At 45.6% G+C, this 25,602-nt stretch overlaps 4 protein-coding genes and 1 long non-coding RNA gene across 13 annotated transcripts in view; 3 read left to right on the forward strand and 2 right to left on the reverse strand.

Moving 5' to 3' along the window:
- The window catches only part of LOC144093249 (glutamate receptor ionotropic, delta-1-like), a 108,872-nt gene extending 103,432 nt beyond the window's left edge, over positions 1–5,440 (forward strand). For 2 of the 4 annotated variants that reach the window (XR_013306246.1, XR_013306250.1), the window contains exons 24-25: positions 1,319–1,411; positions 4,743–5,440. The gene's annotated coding sequence lies outside the window, so the exon portion shown is untranslated. The remainder of the gene's footprint in view (positions 1–1,318; positions 1,412–4,742) is intronic. The other 2 variants (XR_013306247.1, XR_013306248.1) reach the window with 2 other exon arrangements.
- Positions 1–25,602, reverse strand: part of smim36 (small integral membrane protein 36) — a 117,577-nt gene that overhangs the window by 60,664 nt on the left and 31,311 nt on the right. The window lies entirely within an intron of this gene.
- On the reverse strand, positions 299–14,819 carry LOC144093250 (uncharacterized). Of its 6 annotated transcripts, XM_077626609.1 has the most exons (16): positions 14,540–14,819; positions 9,503–10,435; positions 9,229–9,381; positions 8,957–9,130; positions 8,823–8,896; positions 8,563–8,730; positions 8,214–8,304; positions 8,022–8,103; positions 7,891–7,947; positions 7,360–7,447; positions 7,217–7,285; positions 7,027–7,113; positions 6,827–6,958; positions 6,245–6,350; positions 4,792–4,831; positions 618–704 (listed from the first exon to the last, which is right to left on the reverse strand). In XM_077626609.1, exons 2-16 carry the CDS (start codon positions 10,398–10,400, stop codon positions 659–661), a joined length of 2,265 nt encoding a protein of 754 aa, XP_077482735.1. In that variant the 5' UTR covers positions 10,401–10,435; positions 14,540–14,819; the 3' UTR covers positions 618–658. The 6 variants fall into 6 exon arrangements, with proteins under 6 accessions (XP_077482734.1, XP_077482730.1, XP_077482731.1 ...); XM_077626608.1 differs by lacking the exon at positions 6,245–6,350 and having other exon boundaries at positions 299–704; XM_077626604.1 differs by lacking the exon at positions 4,792–4,831 and having other exon boundaries at positions 299–704.
- Positions 15,671–16,755, forward strand: LOC144092761 (D(1A) dopamine receptor-like). Its single transcript, XM_077625831.1, has 2 exons — positions 15,671–16,371; positions 16,608–16,755. The coding sequence occupies exons 1-2, from the start codon at positions 15,696–15,698 to the stop codon at positions 16,679–16,681; spliced, it is 750 nt and encodes a 249-aa protein (XP_077481957.1). The 5' UTR covers positions 15,671–15,695; the 3' UTR covers positions 16,682–16,755.
- Positions 19,120–24,664, forward strand: LOC144092712 (uncharacterized). Its single transcript, XR_013306131.1, has 4 exons — positions 19,120–19,242; positions 19,477–19,538; positions 19,614–24,533; positions 24,600–24,664. It is a non-coding gene; the product is annotated as an uncharacterized LOC144092712 (long non-coding RNA).

Genomic DNA, 25,602 nt, shown 5'->3' on the forward strand with positions numbered 1-25,602 from the left:
AGTGCAAGTTGATATCCACCTTAAAGTTCAAGTCATAGTATACACTTTGTCCTCACTACGTAGTTAGACAGTTCAGCAAACTAATCGAAAGACTGACTGACATTTTTTCTAGCTACAACTATGTATACTGTTATAGAATTTTAACTATCATTTGCCTCACTTGTAATATAATACAAATGTATGTTAGTTGAATCACTAGTATGAAAGTGGAGAGGACAAAATGTGTAATAAATACTACAGGGCTCTTAAGATGGATATCCATGATATTGATCAAATGTTCAAACGGGCTGAGCAGCACTTAAAGGGACAGCACGATTTTTATTCCGTTGCATATTTTCAGAACAAGCACAAGCTGCGAAAACGAAGCGCTGCCAAATGATAAAACGGTGTCACAGTGCTCAATAAATAAGATAACTTATTAAATAGACTTCCTCGCAACAGAGTTCAGGTCGGGAGGTTCGCTAGCCACCATCGGCCGCCTCCTATTGCATGCTGGGAAGAGGTCAGTTCACGTTCTCACACGGGAAGCGTCGGAAAAGGCGGGTCTCACAAGGCGGACGCGGCGACCTTGGGGCGGGGGGGCGTTGGGATGTGCTGAGCCGGCTGGGGGGGGGGGGGGGGGGGGGGGGGGCGGAGCTTCTGTCTGCCGGCGGGTTGGCTAGTGGGTTCTGGTTTTCCGTGGGGGAGGGACGAAATACCTGTGGCTGAAATACATAAAAAAATAATGTTGAAATCTCTCGTGGTAAAAATAGAGCATTGTGACATTACAGTTTGCTTTGTATCAGATTGGCCAATTGATAGAGTTTCGTGTTAGCAACATTTGCCCAAAAGCAACACAAAATCTTTACACAAGTTTATACTGTTTACTTAACCCGCCATCGAGCCAAAGTTGGCGCCATGTTAAATATTTGAGCCTCCAATGAAACAAGTGAACTGCAACAATTGGAGTCAAGTAGAACTTTGTCAGTACTGACCCCTGGCGGAAGTCTGAGGGAGTGTGTATGAGAGAAGACATGCTAAGTTAAAAGAAAGTGACGGGTGAAGTAACTGTGTTCTCGTGTGCACAACCATGCACGATTCAACTAGTTTTTTCTTTGAAATATTCGTACGGACTGCAATCCGAAAATCCAAAGGTGAGTTTTTGAATATACAGTAATACCTCGTTTATTGCGATTAATAGTTTCCAGGACCTATGGAGAATTGGTGAATAGCCGCAATGTAGAGGGTACTAGCCAAATTGTGGTCAATCCGGGAAATGGCGAGTGGTTTCACTTACAGTTTTTTTGTTTCTGACAACTATGATATGTCTACTATGCAGAATACGAGAAACGACCCAGAAGAGGGGCGACATTGACTCTCCTCGATGTTGTGTGCGGCAACAGGAGCCTTTGAAAATAACCCCCAAGACTTTGTAAGAATCTCACACTCTCACTCACTCCCTCGCTCGGCCTATTGCTCGCTCTCGCTCTGTTGCTCTCTCAGTCACTCTCACTCTCACTCTCTCAATCACTCTCTGACTCACTCTGTCACTCTCACACCCACTCACTCAGTCACTCACCCTGACTCACTCTCAAAATCACTCTCAAAATCACTCTCAAACTTGCTCACTCGCTCTGTCACTCTGTCACTCACACTCTCTGACTCACTCTGTCACTCTCACACCTACTCACTCAATCATTCACCCTGAATCTATCAAACGCACTCTCTCAATCACTCTTAGACTCACTCATTTACTTTCTCACTCACTGTCATGCTCTCATTCACTCTCACACGCAACTTATTCTCTCTCACACTCACTCACTCTCACACACACACCGCGCACACCAAACCACACGCACACCACACACAACACAGTCACCACACACATGCACCACACACACGCACCACACACACACACGCACCACACACACACACACACGCATGCACCACACACGCACGCTCCACACACGCACCACACACACACACACACACCACACACACACGCACCACACACACACGCACCACACACACACACGCACCACACACACACACGCACCACACACACACACGCACCACACACACACACCACACGCACCACACACTCACACGCACCACACACACACACCACACACACGCACCACACACACACACACGCACCACACACACGCACCACACACACGCACCACACACACACACGCACCACACACACACACGCACCACACACACACGCACCACACACACACACGCACCACACACACACACGCACCACACACACACACGCACCACACACACACACGCACCACACACACACACGCACCACACACACATGCACCACACACACGCACCACACACACACACGCACACGCACCACACACACACACGCACCACACACACACACGCACCACACACACACGCACCACACACACACACGCACCACACACACACGCACCACACACACACGCACCACACACACACGCACCACACACACACGCACCACACACACACGCACCACACACGCACCACACACACACGCACCACACACACACGCACCACACACACACGCACGCACCACACACACGCACGCACCACACACACGCACGCACCACACACACGCACGCACCACACACACGCACGCACCACACACACGCACGCACCACACACACGCACGCACCACACACACGCACGCACCACACACACGCACCACACACACGCACGCACCACACACACGCACGCACCACACACACGCACGCACCACACACACGCACGCACGCACCACACACACGCACGCACCACACACACGCACGCACCACACACACGCACGCACCACACACACACACACCACACACACACACGCACCACACACGCACCACACACGCACCACACACGCACCACACACGCACCACACACGCACGCACCACACGCACGCACCACACGCACGCACCACACACACGCACCACACACGCACCACACACACGCACCACACACACGCACCACACACACACACGCACGCAACACACACACGCACGCACCACACACACACCACACACACACACACACCACACACACACGCACCACACACACACGCACCACACACGCACGCACCACACACACACACGCACGCACCACACACACACCACGCACCACACACACGCACCACACACACACGCACCACACACACACGCACCACACACACACGCACCACACACACACACGCACCACACACACGCACCACAAACACGCACCACAAACACGCACCACACACACGCACCACACACACACACCACACACACGCACCACACACACACGCACCACACACACACACACGCACCACACACACACGCAGCACACACACACACGCACCACACACACGCATACCACACACACACACACGCACCACACACACGCATACCACACACACGCACCACACACACGCATACCACACACACGCATACCACACACACGCACCACACACACCACACACACACCACACACACACACGCACCACACACACACACGCACCCCACACACACACGCACCACCCACACCCACACACACACGCACCACACACACGCACGCACCACACACACTCACACGCACGCACCACACACACGCACGCATCACACACACACCACACACACTCACACGCACGCACCACACACACACGCACGCACCACACACACACGCACGCACCACACACACGCACGCACCACACACACACACGCACGCACCACACACACACCACGCACCACACACACGCACCACACACACACACGCACCACACACGCTCACCACACACGCGCACCACACACGCGCACCACACACGCGCCCCACACACGCGCCCCACACACGCGCCACACACACGCGCCACACACACGCGCCACACACACACCACGCACCACGCACCACACACACACCACGCACCACACACACGCATACCACACACGCACCACACACGCACCACACACACGCACCACACACACGCACCACACACACGCACCACACACACGCACCACACACGCACCACACACACACACGCACCACACACACACGCCACACACACGCGCCACACACACGCGCCACACACACACCACGCACCACGCACCACACACACACCACGCACCACACACACGCATACCACACACGCACCACACACGCACCACACACACGCACCACACACACGCACCACACACACGCACCACACACACGCACCACACACGCACCACACACACACACGCACCACACACACACACGCACCACGCACCACACACACACACACGCACCACACACACACGCACCACACACACGCACCACACACACACACGCACCACACACACACGCACCACACGCACCACACACGCACGCACCACACACACACACGCGCACCACACACACACTTAACACACGCGCACCACACACACGCACCGCACCACACAAACACCACACGCACGCATCATACACACCACACGCACGCACCATACACACCCACACACCACATGCACCACCCACACACACACACGATCCACACACACGCACGCACCACACACACACACGCACCACACGCACGCAGCACACACACACCACACACTAACTCTCATTCACTCACTCACTCACACTCAGACACATACACTAACTCTCACCACACACTAACTCTCACTCACTCACTCACACTCAGACACACTCACTAACTCTCAGACACTCAGACACTCAGACACACACACACACACACACTCACTCTCACTATATATGTATTTATTTCCATGCAGGTGTCCCTTGAAGGGTGCAATGTAGTGCAAAGAAGGTGGCAAACCGTACCAGGGCGTGTCACTGAAGTACAGCACGAGTGTTTCCACTCCTGATCGAGGTGAAGGTGAAAGGAAGCAAACAAGACAGGACAGAGCGAGGCGTCAGAAGATGACGGTGAAATGTTACCCGAGTGGACTGAGATGAAAGCAACAACCCTGGTCGAGCCCGAGTTTTCGTCTTCAGCCTGGTTAATGTAGACTCATTAATAAATGAAATTAACCTTCGTGAGCTTATCCATATTTCAGTCGGTTAATATTGTAGCAGCTTCGTGCCGGCAGAGACACCATTTTAGCTACGATTTAAATGTTTTACACTGTTTTTTTTCAGTGGAAAAAGTCCACTGCAGATGTTTTCTCCATTTAATCTATTTTGCGACTTGGTGAGAATAAACATGACAGCAAACAATAATTTGTTTCTTATTTCTGTGACTACACCAACATTTTACTCATAAAAATACTTTGGGAATTAAAATGAGTCGAATTGTTAGACGTCTATCTTAAGTTATGGAGGGGGGTTAGGGTTTAAATTTAAGTTTGTTTTAAAAAGAAGTTTTACACGCAAACTAATATTAAAAAATATACTAAATCGTTTTTAAAATCATACTACTCACTCTCACACTTACTATTCTCAGACTCACTGACTCACTCTCACACTCACTCTCACAATCACTCACTCTTTCAAACACTCACACTCTTTCACTAGTTCTCACTAACTCACTCACTCTCACACTCCCTATCACTTTCTTACTCTCACACTCACTCGAACAGTCACTCTTACTCTCACACTCACTCTAACAGTCACTCTCTTACTCTCACACTCACTCTAACAGTCACTCTCTTACTCTCACACTCACTCACTCTAACACCAACTCTCACACTCACTCACTCTAACACAAACTCTCACACTCACTCACTCTAACACCAACTCTCACACTCACTCTTACTCTCACTCTTACTCTCACTCACTCACTTTCACGCCCACACTCACGCCCACATTCTCTCACACTCCTTAGCCTCCCTCTGACTCTCACGCTCACACCCACTTGCACACTCTCATGCTCTCTCACGCTCACATCCTCTCACACTCCCTCTCACTCTCCCACCCTCACACTCACTCACGCTCACACTCACTCTTACGCTCTCTCACACTCACTCCGTCTCCCTCTGAGTGTTAGAGCTACGTTTAATAAACTACCATTAATAGACAGTTGCACTATAAATAAATGGGACAATTAGCAAAACCTAATTCGGGCACTCATGAATCAATCCAGGGGTGCTTTCAATATATGTTTAAACACATTAATCTGTGTTGTATTAAGATAAAAGCATGCCACAGATGTGTCACCACAAACCTGGGGAATATTTAAAATGTGAAAGATTAGCTATAATTCATCTGAATTAAAAGCCATTTAGTCAGCATGCATGGTGAAAAGGGGTGGCTTGCAGGAAGGGGCAACACTCACTTTTTCTAGCAAGATGGGAGGGAATGCTGGGTTTGGCCCTCCCACCATAAGGTCTGGAGCGTTGGTACTGCCAAGGTGGAGAGAGGAAGGCGGGAGGAGGGAATGTCTGAGGGATGGGGCAAAACAAAACAATGATGGGTGGGTCGGGGGTCGATCAACAAAGGGATAGCAATCATGTCCAAATTGTACGCTGCAGAGATAGTGATACATCGATTTTCAGATTCTTAAAGTCTCTGACTTGAGTGCTGTCATCCAAATCATGAGTTACCCTTGCTTCCAATTTAAACATTAATTTTTCCAAAATGGGGATTTCTAGAAATTTACTGGAGACAGGTCATAAAGGTGGGTGGGTGAATGTTAATACCAACCATATACATGTGCATCTGTGTATGTATGTATTTATTAACTTATTTATTACCTATTTATTTATGTCTTTTACTGTGTCTGTATTCTCACCCTATTGCTACTTATTTCCTATTTATTTATGTATTTTACTGTCTGTATTCTCACCCTATTGCTACTGTGACAATGAAATACGGGATGAATAAAGTTATCTAATTTAGGTGAGGGGTGTGTTTTTACCGTGCGGTCCCTCCAGGGCGTCTGGGAGGCCACGCCCTCGCCCGCTGCCACCGCGCTTGTCTGCGTGTGTTGCTCCGTCTTTTCCATCCTCTCTGTTGAACATCGACACCTGCTGGTTGCTGGGGCTACAGCCTGCGGAGGAAAATTCCCAAATATTCTGAGGGTGTTAAAAGATATGGGATTTGAAAAGGCGAACTGACCAGCTGTAGGGTGAGCTTTGAAATGATCTGATCTTTGTTCCTCACATCCTCTTTGAGCTGCTGAACTTCCTGTAGGAGAGCCTCTACCTAATCATGCAAACAGATGATGTTTATAAAGAGGCAGTCTGGCAAAAGAACAAGGTCGCTGAGGGCTTTTCCCAAAATGCAAACAACAATGCCCCGTGCTCACCTGCGACTGGTCGCCATCTTCAGGGCTGAGCCTATCCGTTGTCAAAGTGTCGTCGTCCGTGTCGTCCTCCTAAAGCGAGTTACAGTCGGACGCGAGGGTGGATTCAACTATTGTAAAAAAATGGGTTGAATGAGGGTGCTTACCTGCAGCAGACACCTCCGCAGGTGTTCAAGCTGAGACCGGAGGGCGCCAAAGTCTTCTGCCAGGCCATCCACGTCCACGCTGACAGTCCTGGGGGGGTGGAATCCGTTCAAAAAGCTATGGAGCTAGGTTAGCCAGCTAATCTCCATCAAAATGTAGTGATGCCTTGAGATACGAATGGCCTGATTTAAGTAGATTTTTTTTACTTGCAAGGAAAATGTTAAGGAAGGTGAACCTTCAGAAAAGAGGTTTGAGCCAAATTCAAAATGAGAACAGATACCGAATATGAACATGTTGGGGTAAGGTGTAGGAAAATACCATTACGCACAGGCATATATTTTTTATCCTCTGGAACTGATGTGTATAATTTTTATTTTTTTCCAAAAGGGAAAAGACATTTTAAGGTACTAGTCTGGTAATGGATCAAATACCACTCTTTATCCCTCACTTGCGCATATTTCTATATATACTTATTAAAATTTTGACTTTGGCCATGATTTTTCAGCTATATATTCTAATTTTTAAGTCGTCACCTATGAAGCGAGAGATCCAGAGTGACTTCTCGGTCCATGCCGTCGCATCCTTCCTCCCTGGCACCACACAGTAGTCGTCTTAGTATGGTAACCTCAGGAAATCCTTTAGGTGGAACGGGAAAATAACTCACCTGTCATCACTGTGGACATCTTGAGTGCCCCAGCAGAGCTGCCTCCTCCTCCACTCGGCCATGTGCGACGTCCCATCTCCATCTGTTGGGCGAGCCGCACTCGCTAATTTTAGCATTTACCATAACATACATACACTCAATCCAAGTATGAAAGCTAAAGTGCTTTTGGAGGTCAAAGTTGAGTTTCCACACCAGTGTGTGTTGAAATGTCATCAGGAAAGTCGACGTCCAGCATGAGGTCGTCGTCATTTAAATCACAGGAGTCCACATTGGTGAGGGCGTCCTGGAAAGAACAATATTATCAAAAATTGTAATACTGCAAATTCGCAATCAATAAATTTCAATGATTTTAAATTGTTGACTCTGGCTTGTATTATGTATAAAAAGACAATAATAATAAACCAATTTTTAAAAATTAAATCAACATGGGAAATCACTGTTCTTTTTGACATTTTATTACAATAAATTAATCTACCATGTTTTTAGTGAATAAGTGTTGAATATTCCATCGTAATAATGAGGTGTAGCATTAGCATCTTACGCTGCTATTGACGTCAGAGTCAAAGCTGCCCACATGCGGCGAGAGCCCGCACTCCCCTGCTTGTTGTGAACCGGCGCTCCCTAGTGGCTCTAGGCCCTCTTCGTCCCACATGTAGATGCCTCCGGAGCCGTAGCTGTCCGAGGGGGACAAATCCAGGGATGAGCCACCCTGGACCAAGAAAAGAAAAAAAACATTCATTCAATACTATAAAAAAATAGAAACTATCAGATTATTAAGGACAGATATAATTAGATTTTTACCTGCTCATGATAGTCGGATGGACTAGACCCGATGTGGTGGGAAAACGGGGTCAGATGGTTCTCTCCATTGTCACCTGGTGATAAAGAAATCAATTAGGGGAGCATTTAAGATTTAATACGCCAAAGTAACTCACCTGTGATAGTCCCGCGGGTCCAGTCTAAAGTGTCGTCCAAGAAATGGAGTTCTGTTGCTACGGCAACTCCATTTCCCGTCACCTCGCGGTCACAGAACGCGGCGCACGATCGGTCCAGGCCCGAGTCGTCTTCGTCGTTCTTGGCGAGGAGGAAGGTGACTGTGCCTCCGTTTCCTAGACGACGACGAGAAGGTCCATGAGGGGAAAGGCGAGAAGGTCCATGAGGGGAAAGGCGTGGTGGTCTCAGAACGGCGAGGCATTGAGACCCTTACCCAGGTTGTCAAAGTCGTCCATGTACTCCTGACTGGCACGGTCGTGATCCATTGAGGAGCTGGAAGACAGGGACATGTCCTCCAGAGTTTCACCCGGGTTGGAAGGCTCTCGGGACGGCGGTCTCTTCGACTGGGTAGCTTCAGGAGTGCGCGCTGGAAAACGAAGCACAACTTTGAGGTCAGGTAACAAAATACTGTCCTTTCTATTGACTTTTTAGTCATGTTGGATTACATATGAAACATTTCAATTGAAGTCTAAATTAGGATGAGTCACCTGGGCTGCTTTCTGTGGAGGTCGACGTCTCCACTGAGCTTTTAAGTATTTCTTGGCTACCATTGACCCCCATGGTCCGGGGTTGCTTATTGAGGGAGGGCCTTGATAGCTTATAACTAATACCGTTGGTCTTTGGAGACGGCAGCAGCTGCTTTTTCGCCGGCCCAGCTTGGACACCTGAAGTAGTGGACTGCTTCTTACTCAGTTTTGTATTGAGGAGTGGAGAGGAGCCATAGGTGCTGGGGGACGCCCGGCCCTGGACCGTCAGGCCACATGAGCGTACGCTGCCGCTCTTGGTGAGGCGGGAATGCGGCGTCGAGCCGAGGTTGCCCGTGGAGCGGGAGCGGGCCGCCGGGAGTGAAGAATCCAATCCAGAATCTGGACTAGAAGTCAAAGCGGAAAAGGATCGAATGGACCGCTGAGGTGGACGCAATTTGGATCCAGAACAGCCATTGAGTTTTTGTGTGGACCCGGCGAGTTTCGATTTGGAAACGGGAAGTTTGTTTTTAGGGATAGGAAGCCCCGTTTTAGGGACAGAAGGTGCATTTTTATAAACTGGAAGTGATGTGTCTGCAGCAGATTTGAAATGAGTGTCCCGGTGGGTAGAATCGTTGCGTTCAACTTGTCCGCCCCCGTTTGCCACCTCATCGTCTTTGCTCAATTTGAAGGAATACTTCTGAGGTGTGCGAAAGCTTCCGGTTCGTCTCGTTGGAGGCGCCGATCCGACGGTGGTCCCGTTGCCCCCCGCTGGCTCGGGGTGGTGGTAGAAGCCATTAGGAATGCGGGGGGTGGAAAAGGAATGTGAAGGAGTGGCGGCGGGCGTGGGACTCGAACTTTTGGACCACGAGCTGAATTTGGGCAACCTGGATACCGGGGTGGGCATGGCGCTGGCGGACATCAGATGGCGACAACGCGGCTCGGGAAAAAGAGGAGCTGAGGGCAGAAGAAAAGACGACGATTAGTTGTCGGTCCTTGTTTATTATTAACAACTTAACACCACACAAGGCATGTCGATAGCCTATAAGGTTTTTTTAATGACCTAAAGTTGGTTGAACAGGGTTAGAGTGAAGATAAGCGGTCCAGAAAACGAATGATTGGATAGAAAAACATATCATCGGTACGGAAGATGAATGAATGCCCCAAAGTCTGTCTCAATTGTCAGCAAAAATTCTGCCTTGTGACCACGACCACCTCCACCAAAACAGTGAAACTTGCCTCCCTCCACCAGTACACAATATTTTCACAACACTTTCTGATTGGCCGTCGTCTTCTGAAACACGCCTGTGTGTGTTGTGTAAACACAGACACGTAATAAAATGAACACGAGTGTTAACTGTCAGACAGACACACCCTGTAGATCCAGTGTAAAACGTGCACGTACGCAGACACACACACATACACACACACACACACGTGTTCCCTTAGGCTGGGGAGAGGCCAGACAAAGCAGCTGTTTTGTTCTAATAGGGTAGATTTGTTGCCGATTATGGTTTTAATTGGCATGTCACTCAGGTTTTGCTCGTGAAACTTAAAACAAAAAAATGAAACCACAGTGACAAACTGTAATAAACACGAGTCTTCAAAATAAAGCTATTCTTTGTTAACTTTTTTAAATCTGTGTTATGTTTTATTTTTAAATTGCATTCAGGGACAAGGATAAGCAGTCTTAATGAATGGATATATGGCTGACAAATTGCATTTATTTTTTTCAAAGATATTTACCTTTAGCTTTTTTGTTTGCATATTTCTATGTATTTAGTTTGTCTTTCTTTGTTAGTTTCAAAATTTACAGGCTTCAACCCAATAGAAACAAAACGTTTACCTGCCAAGTAGTCAGCAGCACCGACGACAAACTAAAATCCACGTCTTGGAAATTGGCCCGTCCATAAAAAACAACTTATCCTGCTGCGATAACCAAACCCAACTAGCGAGCAGAAACGAAAAGAGCAGATGATAAGCGCCGCTTTTATCTAAGCATCATGAGCTTCATGAGCTCCTCAGGGAGGAAAAGGAGTCATCTGATAGAAGGTGCACTTACATAACCGCACCCGTAATCTACACGTGAGCTTTCTTTCCTGCTCCCGGATTTTAAGGGGTTTAAAAAAGCAAGCAAGGGTAACAGGCAGACTCACAACATCTGCTCCGGGAGGACAGTCAGATCACAACTTGATGTTAGCGTGAGTGGGATAGCACTGGGGTGACATTCGGGTTAGCGTGAAGGTGACATGGATTTGGAAGGGACTATAAAAAAACGCTTTCTGGTGATTTGGACTTTTCACTGCAAAGAGATTTCTTTATTGCAGACCAGGGGTATCAAATTCATTCGGGTCATGTCGTAGTTACGATTTTTTGTTCCAAGAGTCCTTTTTGTCTTCCAATTAGGCTGCCAAAAGTAATGGATTAATGAGTGGATAGCTTTTTTGATAGTGGATAGATCATTTATAGACATTAAAATGAGTCCAAATCCTCAATTTCAGCTTCTTAATAGCAGCTATTCTCTTGTAGTTGATTTTTAATATCTATTTGGGTTTATTCGATCAGAAAATGGGGGAAATATAGGATTTGTTTTTATGGATGAATATTTTGTTTATAATTAAAAAGGAAAACATAGGTAAAATAAGAGTAAGGGTTAAGGGTTCTAAATTTTAGATTTTTTTAAAATAGTTTTAGATTGAGTGGAACAAAACCTCTATTTTCAGGGGTTTGGTTTTGAAAAAAATTATTACTTGATTTTTTTTTTCTTAGAGGAAAAATATTAAATATCTTTAAATCATTTGTTTTTCATTTAAAAAGGAAACCGAATAATCAGATTTTAAGAAATATATTTAATTTTTTTAATTACGTGAAATAAGCAAAAGTGGAAAACTGAAAATATTTTTTATCTCTATATTTTCTAGATTTAAAAAAAATGCATTTTGTATATTGATGCCTACGTTTTGGATGTAGACAATATAGATTAATCAGTGACGTCCCACCGATATCAATGTCAGCTATTGGACTTTGCATTTGATATAGTCAACGGTAGAATCTACTACAATGACATTATATTACCCAACGCTGCCAATGACATTTTTCATTGTCTTCATCCCTCCTCATCCTTTGTGAGGTCACACGGTTCCCGCTGAGCATACATCAACAATGTCTTCATGCTCCATTTATCCAGCCAACCAGCTGAACAAAAATCAGACGGCCAGATTCATCGTCTCGCTCGCTCTTTGAGTGCCTGCACCCGGAAGGGGGAGGCACTTTGAGGTCTACATTGGCAGGAAATGCAGAAGAAGAGCCATCACATATCAGCCAAAACATTCAAAACAGGAAGTATAAGCACTCCGTTTATCCTGACAAACAATACAACCCGTGCACCTGTCCTTGCAAGCAAGCACCTTCGGACCTTCATCTTTTACATTGCGACAACGTGAGCTCAAAGGTGCATTGATAAGTGGATGAAGTCATCTGAATGTGATTGGACAAGCAATATGGAAGATTTACCAAGTTAGGTCACTGGTATATTTTACCCAAGCAAATCCTAAAAACGGACGTTCTCCTAGTAAAGCCAAGTCACGTGACTTGAGTCCCCAAATTCAAAAGTTGCAGCAAAGACCACCCTCGCCAGCGTCATGGCAACCTGGCAGAGGACAACTTCTCTGTTGTACTTGGAAGGCTTCAATCAGGGGGGGCGGTGAACCCCACTAGAAACCATCACTGATGCAGAACAAAGACGCTCTGTCTCCTCACAGCCCTGTGGTCCAAACACCTCATTTCTGATGGGCACGAGACAAAAGTTTCACAACAGGGAACCGCCTGACTCCATCTACTTCCTATAAACACCCAAAATTTACAAAACAGACAAGCTAACCTGCATTTTAATTAGACTCCGTCTTCCAAAGATTCTACAAAATGCTTATTCATTCATCATCAAAACCAAAACTATGAAGGTTCAGCTAAACAAGGAAAAATTATTCATGTTTGGTTTTATTTATTAGCATGACTAAGTCAATTACTCATAATCGCTTTTTTAAGAACCAACATCACTAATCAGACTGATTTAAAATGATTTAACACACTGGAAGCACACTGTAGTGAAAGACATTTAAAATAACGTCAAATGATATGCAATGATGTGCTCTCATTGGGAAATCTCTTGGCATTTTAACCATTTCAAGGTGACAACCTTTCGCATTAAGACACACAATCACATACACACACATCGATTGACCTCATCAGCGACAAAATGTCGCTCGACGTGTGTCTTTAAGTAGATTAGTTTTTCCATGAGACATTCAACATGAACAATGATGGGTGTGTTGTCAAACATGCTGCGTACTCCAATTCAGAAACACAATAAACGTTTTGACCCATTTAAGGCCTTCGTGATTCTGCCTTATCATACATCTGCTGAAATGTTCTTTTTTTATTAAAATGGGAATTATGCTGTGAATAAGATGACTAACAAAATATTAGCATTGCTATGACAAAGCTTTTGTTGTGTCATGGGTGTTGTCAAACAATGTCTGTTCCCATTCAGAACGCATTTGGCTTATGTGGAAAATTTACAATATTAATTATGCACGTGCCAAAGGAAACTGGTTCTGTTCCAATTGAGAAAAAATCATTTGCATACCTTTATTTTATTAGATGTTTCATCACACATGCTGTTATTATGACTCGCTGCCAGAATTACATTGAATTTTAAACCTATAGAGGTTAATAAACATTGGATGAATCTAACCATCTTTGCATTATTTTTATTCAGACTATAGTTTACGTGATACACTCAACATGGATATCATCAAAATTCCTACAAGGATGCTACTTTTCTGTCCAATATTATGCTTCACCTTAATGAGACCATTCAAAAGACGATTGACTTTTTTGGGGCCAATTTAAGGCTAAATTGAGCAGATGGAAGGTTTTTAGGTCACTTGTGCAAAATATGTCAATGGGCATGTAGATCAATTAGAATACATGAGAAGTTTATCACAAAAAAGCAGTTTGTGTTTGTTTGTGTAGCGTGCATGAGTAAGGCAAGCGGCTCACCTGTCGCCACTAAGCAGCATCTGGAGTGCGGAAAATGCGGAAATGGCGGCCTGGAGGACAACGGTGTCCCCTTCCTTCTTGGCCGGGAGAGACGCGATGCAGGAGGCGGTAGACGTCAGGAGTCAGACGTCGGCGATCCTCCGTGACGAGAACAAAACAGGTGAATAAAGAAAGGAGTTTTACGGGTTTCATTCCAGGGAGGCTCTGCTGAATCATCCGCGCACACGCACGCGCGTGTTTACCCTTCTGCGCATGTCCGTTGCACAGCTGACGCCTGATGGTGATGTCACCCAAGCGCAGATAGTGCAAGGTTTCCACCGCAGGAAGTGGATACATTTTCACACTAAAAGCTGCTCTGAAAAGAAGAAATAAAAAAAGAAATCTACTACTAAGTGATAAAATGTCCCTTATTTATTAAAAAAAGCCTCAACGTTTCTGTTTTTTTCAATCCAAAAACAAAATCAAAAGGATAAACATTAGGTAGTGTCTTATTTATTTTGCATTTGTTGTAATTTTGTTTTTTTCTAACAAAAAACATTTGTACTTAAAATAAAAAAAAGTATTTATTATCAATGATATTATTTTGTGTTATTTATCAACACGAGAGTGGAATTGGGTGCCATGGCTAGTGTAAGTGTTATAATTCATTTTAGTTTTCTTTTTATCGTCATTTTATAAACGTGTATTCGTATGTTGTATTGTTTGTCCTTATTATTGAGAAATGTACTTCACATTTTGGGCCAGGTGGGCCACACTTGTACTTTACCAAAAGTTAATATGAGATGTACACATTTGTATGGTTTATTTTTAATTCATCAAAACATTTCTTGAAACTATATTGCTTTTAAAAGGACCAAAGCTTATTTTGATCCTTGTGAAAACGACTCCCAAGTGGTGTTGCCCTTCTCTTTCCAGTTGGGGGCAGCATTCACTGTCCCACACTGTATACTGACTCACTAAACCTCGAAAGTCAACACGTTGTCCTTCATTGCGTTGATACATATTCATTTAAACAAGGCAAATGGGCAATCGGGTGAGCCATAAGCACGTGATGTCCATCATCCACGGAGCGCGGCGTGGGGGTGGTCTTAATAATGGGCTGGGGGGGCGCTCGGCAGTTGCGTCTGATGGCAGATGCAGACGCCTGGAGGGAGCGATGGCCACCCCGGACGACGAGCGCGCGCGACTGGTGACCTCGGCGGGTGACGACGCCTCGGAACCGGGTGTTCCGGGCGTTCCGGGTGCTCCGGGTGACATGAGCGTCAAGCGCGCGCTGACCGGGTTCGTGCTGTGCGCCCTGATCGTGTCCACGCTCCTGGGCAACACGCTGGTGTGCGCCGCCGTGGTCAAATTCCGCCACCTGCGCTCCAAAGTCACCAACTCGTTCGTCATCTCGCTGGCCGTGTCCGACCTGTTCGTGGCCGTGCTGGTCATGCCGTGGCGTGCCGTGTCCGAGGTGGCGGGCGCCTGGCTCTTCGGCCGCTTCTGTGACACTTGGGTGGCCTTCGACATCATGTGCTCCACGGCGTCCATCCTCAACCTGTGCATCATCAGCATGGACCGCTACTGGGCCATCTCCAGCCCCTTTCGCTACGAGCGCAAGATGACGCGCCGGTTCGCCTTCGTCATGATCGGCGTGGCGTGGACGCTCTCCATCCTCATCTCCTTCATCCCCGTGCAGCTCAACTGGCACCGGGACGCGCGGCTCAACCAGACGGAGGGTGAGGACGGCGGCGCGCACCCGCCCGACGACTGCAACGCCAGCCTCAACCGGACGTACGCCATCGCGTCGTCCCTCATCAGCTTCTACATCCCCGTCCTCATCATGGTGGGTACGTACACGCGCATCTTCCTCATCGCGCAGACGCAGATCCGCCGCATCTCGTCTCTGGAGCGTGCGCCGGCACCCTGCGCGGCTGCGCGCGTGTCCACGCAGGACGAGAGCGCTCTGAAAAGTTCCTTCAAGAGGGAGACCAAAGTGTTGAAGACGCTGTCCATCATCATGGGCGTGTTCGTCTTCTGCTGGCTGCCCTTTTTTGTCCTCAATTGCGTGGTTCCATTCTGCCAGGCCGGCGCGCCCGACGCCCCGCCGTGCGTCAGCGACACCACCTTCAGTATCTTCGTGTGGTTCGGCTGGGCTAACTCGTCGCTCAACCCGGTCATCTACGCCTTCAACGCCGATTTCCGCAAAGCTTTCTCCACCATCCTGGGCTGCAACCGCCTTTGCTCCAGCTCGACCGTGGAGGCGATGGACTTGAGCAACGAGATGGTGTCCTACCACCACGACACCACCATGCCCAAGGAGGCCGCGGCCCCGGCGGCCGGACCCCAGCAGAAATTTGACCGAGTCTCGGTGATGTCCGACGACTCCCGGACTCGCACCGACCAGTTGATCACCGCGACCCTGCAGAGCCATTGCGAGGCGGATATCTCTTTGGAAATGACGCCCTTCGCGATTCCTGGTCAGGTGCCGGACTTGTGAAAATGTGCACAAATCTGCGACTATCCGTCCATTTTCCATCTGGCTAATTTTGACTTTTTGGAGCTACAAGCCATCCGTTTGTCGCCTTTGAGATACTAATGCTGTACAGCGGGAGAAAACGCAACATTACAAGAAGCAGTTTGACAGACTATGGTCGTTTAAAAAAACCAACATCAGAATTTTGCAATGTCTAGTTCCTCTCTCAGTTGGAGTTGCTGTCAAAATGCTAAAGAAAACAGAGCCATTCATTTAAAACAGGGGTGGCAAACATGCGGCTCTCGAGCCGTATGGGGCTCCCGGCCAAAATCAATGCGTCTCTTTGCTTCTTATCATATTTTGTATATACTGTGGCTGTTTTCCTCGTTTCTCTTATTTTTATTGTTTCTTAAAACACTCAAAATCACCAGGGCCCATTAAAAATAAATAATACATTATATTTTAAAATAATTTGGCAGATTGGATTTTTTTATGCTGTTTCTGATGTATGGCTCTTTAACTCACACAGTTTATAATTTTTTAACCCCTGATTTAACACAACCAAACATGGCGGACACAAAGTATGTTGACATTATATTTTAGGTTACTTTACCGCAATAGTTAATTCTGCTAGGCTGAGAGCTTTTGTTTACATTTGTGGAAAACCACTCTGGTTTTAAGAGGTTAAGAATCCCTACCATATGATGGTTCGAACAGAAACCGTGAAGAAGAAAAAAAATCACTAAAATAGAGATTATCACTGTTGGACCATGCGTATATTCTTTATCCTCTTAAAAATGTCTAATGTTACAGATATGTTCAGAATTAGATCATTGGAGATATGAAAATTTTAAGTTTTTGATCACATGTTGACATAACGAATTAACCCTGTATTTTCCAGCACTCCCTGGCTAGATAAACCAATAAATCTGTTTACTTTTGACTTACATGCCCTGAATATTGACTTTGCCTGCTACTCTACTTGGGGGTAAAAAAAAGGATAGTGAGAAATAGCAGTATGCACTTAGAAGGCTCATTTAATGTAAAATGCTGAACATTATTATTTGTAATCACAGGGCACGACTAGACAAACATCCGCATTCACATCCACGAATGAGAGGAATGTTCACTTGAAATTAGAAATGATTGTTGTCATTGGTAAAAAAATACAAAAATAAAAACACTCAGCCGAAACCCGACGCAAATGGCCTTCATACGCAATCCTTTCACTGCCAATTGTGGTTGAAAAACCAAAAGAATGACAATGTGACAACACAGAAGCCCAGTGCTGCTGAGAATAGAAAGTCTGTAAAGTTATTGTAAAAAAAATGCAATAAATTAGATTTAATTCATGTTCACCTTTATGTTCCAATGCTAAAATGTGGCATTTGAGACTAAAACATGCCCCAAAAAATATGTTTGCTTTCTAAAAAAAAAAAAAGGACTGTATGGCAGGTAATTGTCAGTATTTTGGGGGCTCTCAGCCAACCTGATGTTCTTCACCGAGACGATGAAAGCGGCACTGAAGATAAAAGTGACAGAGTTGAAGCCCCCGCACAGGTGACTCAACTTTAACCTCGGCGTGTATGCATGTGTTTGTGCGTTTCTTTTTTCATCTTAAAAAGCTTGTCTGTTTCCTTTCAAAGTCACCCTGAAACCATCATACTACCCCACATAAAATATTCCTTGTTAAATGAAATGCAATTTTTGGAATACCATCTCATAAAAAATTTAATCAAATATTTAGACCTTCTAGTATATTGAATTGAATAGAATTGAATGCTTTTATTTTATAATATAGGATAAGTATTTGAGTGCTTTTCATCCTCCAGATTTGAATTGCAATGAATTTATTGGGACTAACCCGTCCTACGGAGGGCTGGCAGCGATTGAACGATCGTTCTTTTGCTGCCAGGCCTCACACTTCAAACGGATTGGGCGTCTATGGCTGTCAATAGCAGTCAATGACTAAATATTTAGTTAGACGATTATAATTTGGGGTTGGGACTTGGTGTAAGACATTTGGACAACCACTTAGTGATAGTGCTCATTTTTTGGAGAGTCCAGGAGGCGTGTCTTGTGATTATACAGGTGAGTTCAATGACAGGTAATGAGGGCTTGAGCAGTATTTAAGCAGCAGCGGTTGCGGTCACTCAAACGTCAGCTTCCCTTTGTGTCTGCTTTGGGTCAAGGTCACAGCACCCTGGGTTTCAAACATGGGGCCTGGATTTGCTGAAGTCAGTTGGTGAGTATTCTTTTTGCCATAGCTTTAACTTCATTTATTCTTAGCGTCAGATCAAATTTGAGATGTAATGTTTAAATTCAGTCCCAGAGAGCTCTATGTACAATTTGCTACAAGCCATGAATGTTTAATTTGGTTTCAATCAATATCAATGGAAAAACTCATTATGCTACTTCCAATATCTAATATTCTGAATTAGGTGAACTTTCTTGAGATTGACTTGTTTTGTGCTTTCAGGTCTCCTTGGATCTGCCTGCTCTTAATTTGCAGTGCTACAAGTTTGCCGCTACAACAAATGTGTAAGTGTCTAAATTAATGTTGCCTGATCCAGTCAAGTGTCTAATGGTTAATTTTGTTTCTTCATCTCTGCTCAGACCAAAGACCCCTCTATAAGATGAGTGGCGGGCCACCCTCTGTGCCCAAAAGCCAGCGTCAGTCTCACAGAGCACTGCAGCAAAATTACTTGCACCCATTTCCTGGCAGTGAGTCCTCAACCAGTGTTGAGACTCCCAGTGTGGCCTCAACAGAATTTGCCAAAAAGGGCTCTAGTTCTCCTCAGTCAGCTTTAAGTTTGCCAGGTTATGATACAGCCTCTAGCTACAAGGGAGCACATGCTGTGGGACAAGTTAGCACTACAATGGCAGCTCCAGAAGTTAATCCTATTGGCCAAAAGCATTGGGAGGGTTACAATTCTTTTCAAGAACCAAATTTCAACCACAAAGCTGATGCTGTGAAGGGGCAGAAATCAATGACTCCAGGTGTTTACATGATCCCAAGTTGGTACAGCCCGGTATATGAATCTCAAGCTCCTACTGGTAAAAAGAACTTTGCAACATACAACCCTGTACCTGCACCAACCTCCCCTGAAGGTCCTTCTAATGGCAGTCCTTCCGGTCCTGATAACAGGGAACCTACGTTCAACCCTGCTGACAACTGGCGTAATGTTTGGGAAGCGTTCAATCCATTCAATACCCACCTAGCAGAAAATCCAGATGAAGTGTCTGAAAATTGGGAATCTTTTGAACAACCACCAAATGTTGAATCTCCAACTTTGGAAGTTCCCTTTGCTAGTGTAAAAGGAAGTCATCATGGCACTGGCAAAGTTGCGCAAGTTGCCAATGTGGGAGGCAAAGTGCCTCCAATTTGGGCATTATATAGTCCATATTATGAGCCAGCTTCCAGCTATGAATCAAATGTTCCTGATCTTCCACCTACTGGTGTAAAAGGGAGGCCTGCAACAAATATGCAAAAAGGTGGTGTGAAAGGGCAATCGGCAAGAAGACCAGATGTTAAAATTCCCCCCAGCTGGGCAATGTATGAGTTCCCTCCCGGTATGGAAACCTCAGCTGTTCCTGAGATTCTTCCTAATGGAGTAAAGGCAAAACCTGCAACAGATATGGGAATCAACTGGCACCAACTTTCCCGCTACGAACCCCCAAAATATGGCACAAAAGGACAATCAGTGGCACGTCCAGATGTTGTTTTTCCCCCTAGTTGGGCAATGTATGAGCTCCCGTCCAGTTCTGAAACCTCCTCTGTTCCTGAGCTTCCCAATGGAGTAAAGGGGACACCTCCTGGCAAAGGAAAACCTGCAGGTAATTTGGGCAGCAACTGGAAACAACCTCCCATCTACAAGCCCTCTAAAGGTGGCGTGAAGGGGCAGTCGGCAGCAAGTACAGATGGAAACATTCCACCGACCTGGGGAATGTATGAGCTGCCTTCCAGTTTGGAAATCTCAATTATCCCTGAGCTTCCTCCCAGTGGAGTAGTGCAGAGTTCCCCTGTAAAAGGCAACTGGCAGTCATCCACTTACAAACACCCAAGAGGCGGTGTAAAGGGACAATCTGCAGCAAATGGGAACATGCCATCTAACTGGCCATTTTACGGTACTGACTATAACCCAACCACTCCTGAGGTTGTTACTGGTGGTGTCAAAGGACAACTCCCGAGTGACAAGTTGAACCAGGGATGGGGAACATTCTATTCCTTGTATGAGAGTCCAACTGATGCCCCTGAAGAAGGCCCTGCAAGTAATCCTGGTGCCAACATAAAAGGCTGGACACCATACAAGCCTTCAACTGGTGTTGGCAAGGGACAGTCAGCAATGAAAGCAAATGGTAACCGCTCCCCAAATTTGGAATATAGTCAAGTATACCACTCTATTCCTTCTGATCCAATCAAAGGTAGACCTCATGGTGCAGTTAAAGGACAGCAAATTAAACATAGTGGTCACATCTCTCCAAATTGGGAATACAGTCAAGCTTTTGAGTCTCCAATTCCTTCTGAGCCAACCAAAGCTAGACCTCATGGTACAGTGAAAGGACAGCAAATTCATCTTGGTGGTAACCTGTCCCCAAATTGGAGATACTACAGTCAAGCGTTTGAGTCACCCATTCCTTCTGAGCCAACCAACGCTAGACGTCATGGTGCAGTGAAAGGGCAACAAATTAAACTGGGTGGTAATCGCTCTCCAAATTGGGGATACAGTCAAGCATTTGAGTCGCCCATTCCTTCTGATCCAGTCAAAGGCAGACCTCATGGTGCAGTGAAAGGGCAGCAAATTAAAGTAGGTGGTAACCTGTCCCCAAATTGGAGCTACTACAGTCAAGTGTTGGAGTCGCCCATTCCTTCTTATCCAGTTGAAGCCAGACCTCACCATCCAGTGAAAGGACAAGTCAAGCCAGTAGGTGATGTTGTCCAAAGTTGGTCAACATATAGTTCAGTTGGACATCCTCACTATCAAACTCAAATTTCTCCTGTGCTTCCCCCTGTGGTAAAAGAGCGTCTTTCTGCCTCCGGGACCAATAGGCCTGCATGGGGAAAAGTAGATCATCCTGCTAAGGGCCAATGGCGCCAAGAGTACATGCAATCCCATAAAGTACCTTCACCTCCTGCAGCCAAATATCCTGTTGGTCCTGAAGTTGACTTGAACACAAATTGGGGATTCTATGGCCTAATCAAGAAACCAAGTGATGTTGACCCTGGCAGTGTGAAACAAAGTATCAAACGGCCTTCTGTGCCAAGTCCACATAACAAGCCCTCAATTGGTGCTGGCGTACAAACAAAAGGTCCTGTTAAGGGTCGGCCTGCTAATCTAGGTGGCAACCAGTACACGAATTGGCCCTCGTACTACAGTTCAGTTCATGTTGTGCCATCAAGCTATTCTCCTCCAGATGCCCATGTTCAAATGCAAGTGAATCTTCCAGTTCGTACTGGAGAGGAGACTTCAGCACCTGAATCTGGTAGTTTGCTGGGCCATGGTTGGACAAAGGTGGATCCTGATAACTGGCACCCCATGCAAGCCCATAAAGTACCTTCGCCTCCTGGAGTCCAACATGGCGCTGCTAAGGAACAGTCCCCAGCTAATGCAGGTGGTGATGCACTCCCAAATTGGGCAACATACGATCTTTTCAATCAATTTTCCAAGTATACACGAAATGGTGCCGCCCAAGTTGAAACTGGAAGTGGAGAATCGGAGGGCTACAAATTGCCTCCTGTGTCCAGTCCATCTAAACTCTCAACCTGGACTGGTGTACAAGTAAGACAACCTGATGTGAAGGGCAAGCCTGCTAACGTGCGCACAAATTGGGCATCATATGGGTCTACCTATGGAAAATCCCCACGCAAAACCCCCTCAGTTGCACCTGTAGTCTCCCAGGGAAAATTACAAGCAAGTCTTCCTTCTGGAACTGGAGTGGAAAACACACCATCTGAGCCTGGCAGCCACTGGCCCCAACAGCACATGCAATCCCATAAGGTTCCTTCACCTGGAGTCAAATTTGGTGCTGGTAAGAAACAACCCCCAACTAGTCCAGGTAACCAACTGTATATAAACTGGGCAGGCTATGACCAGTTGCCAAAATACACTCCCCCAGTTGCTCCTGAAATTACCCAACAAGTGAAAGTGAATCTTCCGGCCATGGCCAAAAAGGGGACTTCTTCATCTGGTTCTAGTAATCAGGGTCTTGTTTGGCCATCTTACTATTCTTCTAAAACTGGACAGCAAGTTGCTCCTGAAATTACCCAACAAGTGAAAGTGAATCTTCCGGCTATGGCCAAAAAGGGGACTTCTTCATCTGGTTCTAGTAATCAGGGTCTTGTTTGGCCATCTTACTATTCTTCTAAATCTGGACACCAAGTTGCTCCTGAAATGACCCAACAAGTGAAAGTGAATCTTCCAGCTATGGCCAAAAAGGGGACTTCTTCATCTGGTTCTAGTAATCAGGGTCTTGTTTGGCCATCTTACTACTCTTCTAAATCTGGACAGCAAGTTGCTCCTGAAATGACCCAACAAGTGAAAGTGAATCTTCCAGCTATGGCCAAAAAGGGGACTTCTTCATCTGTTTCTAGTAATCAGGGTCTTGTTTGGCCATATTACTATTCTTCTAAATCTGGACAGCAAGTTGCTCCTGAAATGACCCAACAAGTGAAAGTGAATCTTCCAGCTATGGCCAAAAAGGGGACTTCTTCAGCTGGTTCTAGTAATCAGGGTCTTGTTTGGCCATCTTACTACTCTTCTAAATCTGGACAGCAAGTTGCTCCTGAAATGACCCAACAAGTGAAAGTGAATCTTCCAGCTATGGCCAAAAAGGGGACTTCTTCATCTGGTTCTAGTAATCAGGGTCTTGTTTGGCCATATTACTATTCTTCTAAATCTGGACAGCAAGTTGCTCCTGAAATGACCCAACAAGTGAAAGTGAATCTTCCAGCTATGGCCAAAAAGGGGACTTCTTCAGCTGGTTCTAGTAATCAGGGTCTTGTTTGGCCATCTTACTACTCTTCTAAATCTGGACAACAAGTTGCTCCTGAAATTACCCAACAAGTGAAAGTGAATCTTCCGGCTATGGCCAAAAAGGGGACTTCATCTGGTTCTAGTAATCAGGGTCTTGTTTGGCCATCTTACTACTCTTCTAAATCTGGACACCAAGTTTCTATTAAAGATGCAGACAGTGGGAATGGGGAACCTAGTGCTAAATTGCCTTTCTTGCCAAACACTGATGTGCCCTCCAAAGGTGGTGAAGGTTCTCCTTCTGCTAGCATTCCTGATTGGAACTCCCAGAAGTCATCCTCTTCTCATAAAGACCCCACTGGCAAAGGCTCAATGTCATCTCCAGAAGCTGAGGCTGAAGGTCAGGATGCTGAAAAGAAGAAAGGTGTTAAAACCTATATTGTGCAAAACAGGCATGGCTACCAGAATGAACGAAGAGAATTCTCCAGAATGCAGTACTTCCAGAATATCCTTCCTTCAATTCCCTCACTTGGAAGTATCCAGAATCCACCAACAAAGGCCTAAGGTAAATATACTAATGTAACTTTCACAATTAAATGATTTAATTGCTTTTATCCTCTTCCCTTTGCAGGATGGGTCCATTGCTGTGATCTGGTTACACATCTGGTAAAATTTAAATAAAAAATCTTAAAATGACTTCTCTTGTATTGCATTTTATCTAAGTGTACCTCTAACATGTTCTTTAAAAAGATACTTTTTTTTTTGAAGCATTAAAAACAAATTTGGCTTCAGTTACCCAATTACTAATTTTCAAATTTATTTAAAAAAAACAATCTTTATTCATTTGAAAGCAATCTGGTGTTTACTGACAGATTGCTGTTGCCAAACCTGGTTTGTAACATAGTATGAGATGAGCTCTGTATGCTAATAACACAACTGATTGCTGGAGAGGTTGTGTGAAGCAGTCTGAATAGTCACTTGTACACTGCTGTCAGTGCTTTTGTAGCACTTCAGCGAGAAACTGCTGTTAATCTTGGAATTTTGATTGGTGTGGCACTTTGCTTCAAGTAGAAGAATGGACTAAGTCCCAAACACGCAGGAAAATGGACTGCATTATAACTGTATACTAGTTCACTCTATTGACTATTTGATTCAAAAGGAATGTATCATACCTGTACAATGGTTTTGATTGTTTGCCCTGAGTGATTTACAATATTTGAACCATTATTTTCCTTGAGTTAGATGTGCAGGAAGAGCATTTTTATCATGTACTGGTTGCCACAGTGACAATGTTTCTTTTTCCAGAATTGGAAGATGCACTTAAAAACTGACATTGTTTAGCAATTTGCCTTTGCAAAGAAACCAGGAGTAGATGATTACTGGCTTTGTCTGTAATGAGCCTCTTCACTCTTTGTGATCTGTTACCATTCGTCACTGTAAAAGTAGCTTGACCCATCTTGGCTGATTCATAAGTGGGCTAAATCTACATTTTATTCCCCAAAAATGAGCTGTGATTTGCAAATTGGAATCATTCCTTTCAAAACTGCTATTTATCTTAAACTACATTTCTCCTAACTCATGCTAGTTGTGGTGATTTTTGGTTTGATCCAAAACAATTAAGCATAATTGTTCAG

This window comes from Stigmatopora argus, chromosome 18 (genome assembly GCF_051989625.1).
Source record: "Stigmatopora argus isolate UIUO_Sarg chromosome 18, RoL_Sarg_1.0, whole genome shotgun sequence".
Lineage (NCBI taxonomy): Eukaryota > Metazoa > Chordata > Actinopteri > Syngnathiformes > Syngnathidae > Stigmatopora > Stigmatopora argus.

Coding starts and splice junctions, on each gene's coding strand:
- LOC144093250 (XM_077626604.1), bottom strand. CDS start 10,400: ATGTCCGCCAGCGCCATGCCCACCCCGGTATCCAGGTTGCCCAAATTC. Junction 7,286..7,359: donor TGCGGAGGTGTCTGCTGCAG/GTAAGCACCCTC, acceptor AACTCGCTTTAG/GAGGACGACACGGACGACGA. Junction 7,114..7,216: donor AAGATGGCGACCAGTCGCAG/GTGAGCACGGGG, acceptor TTGCATGATTAG/GTAGAGGCTCTCCTACAGGA.
- LOC144092761 (XM_077625831.1), top strand. CDS start 15,696: ATGGCCACCCCGGACGACGAGCGCGCGCGACTGGTGACCTCGGCGGGT. Junction 16,372..16,607: donor CCCCGTCCTCATCATGGTGG/GTACGTACACGC, acceptor CCATTCTGCCAG/GCCGGCGCGCCCGACGCCCC.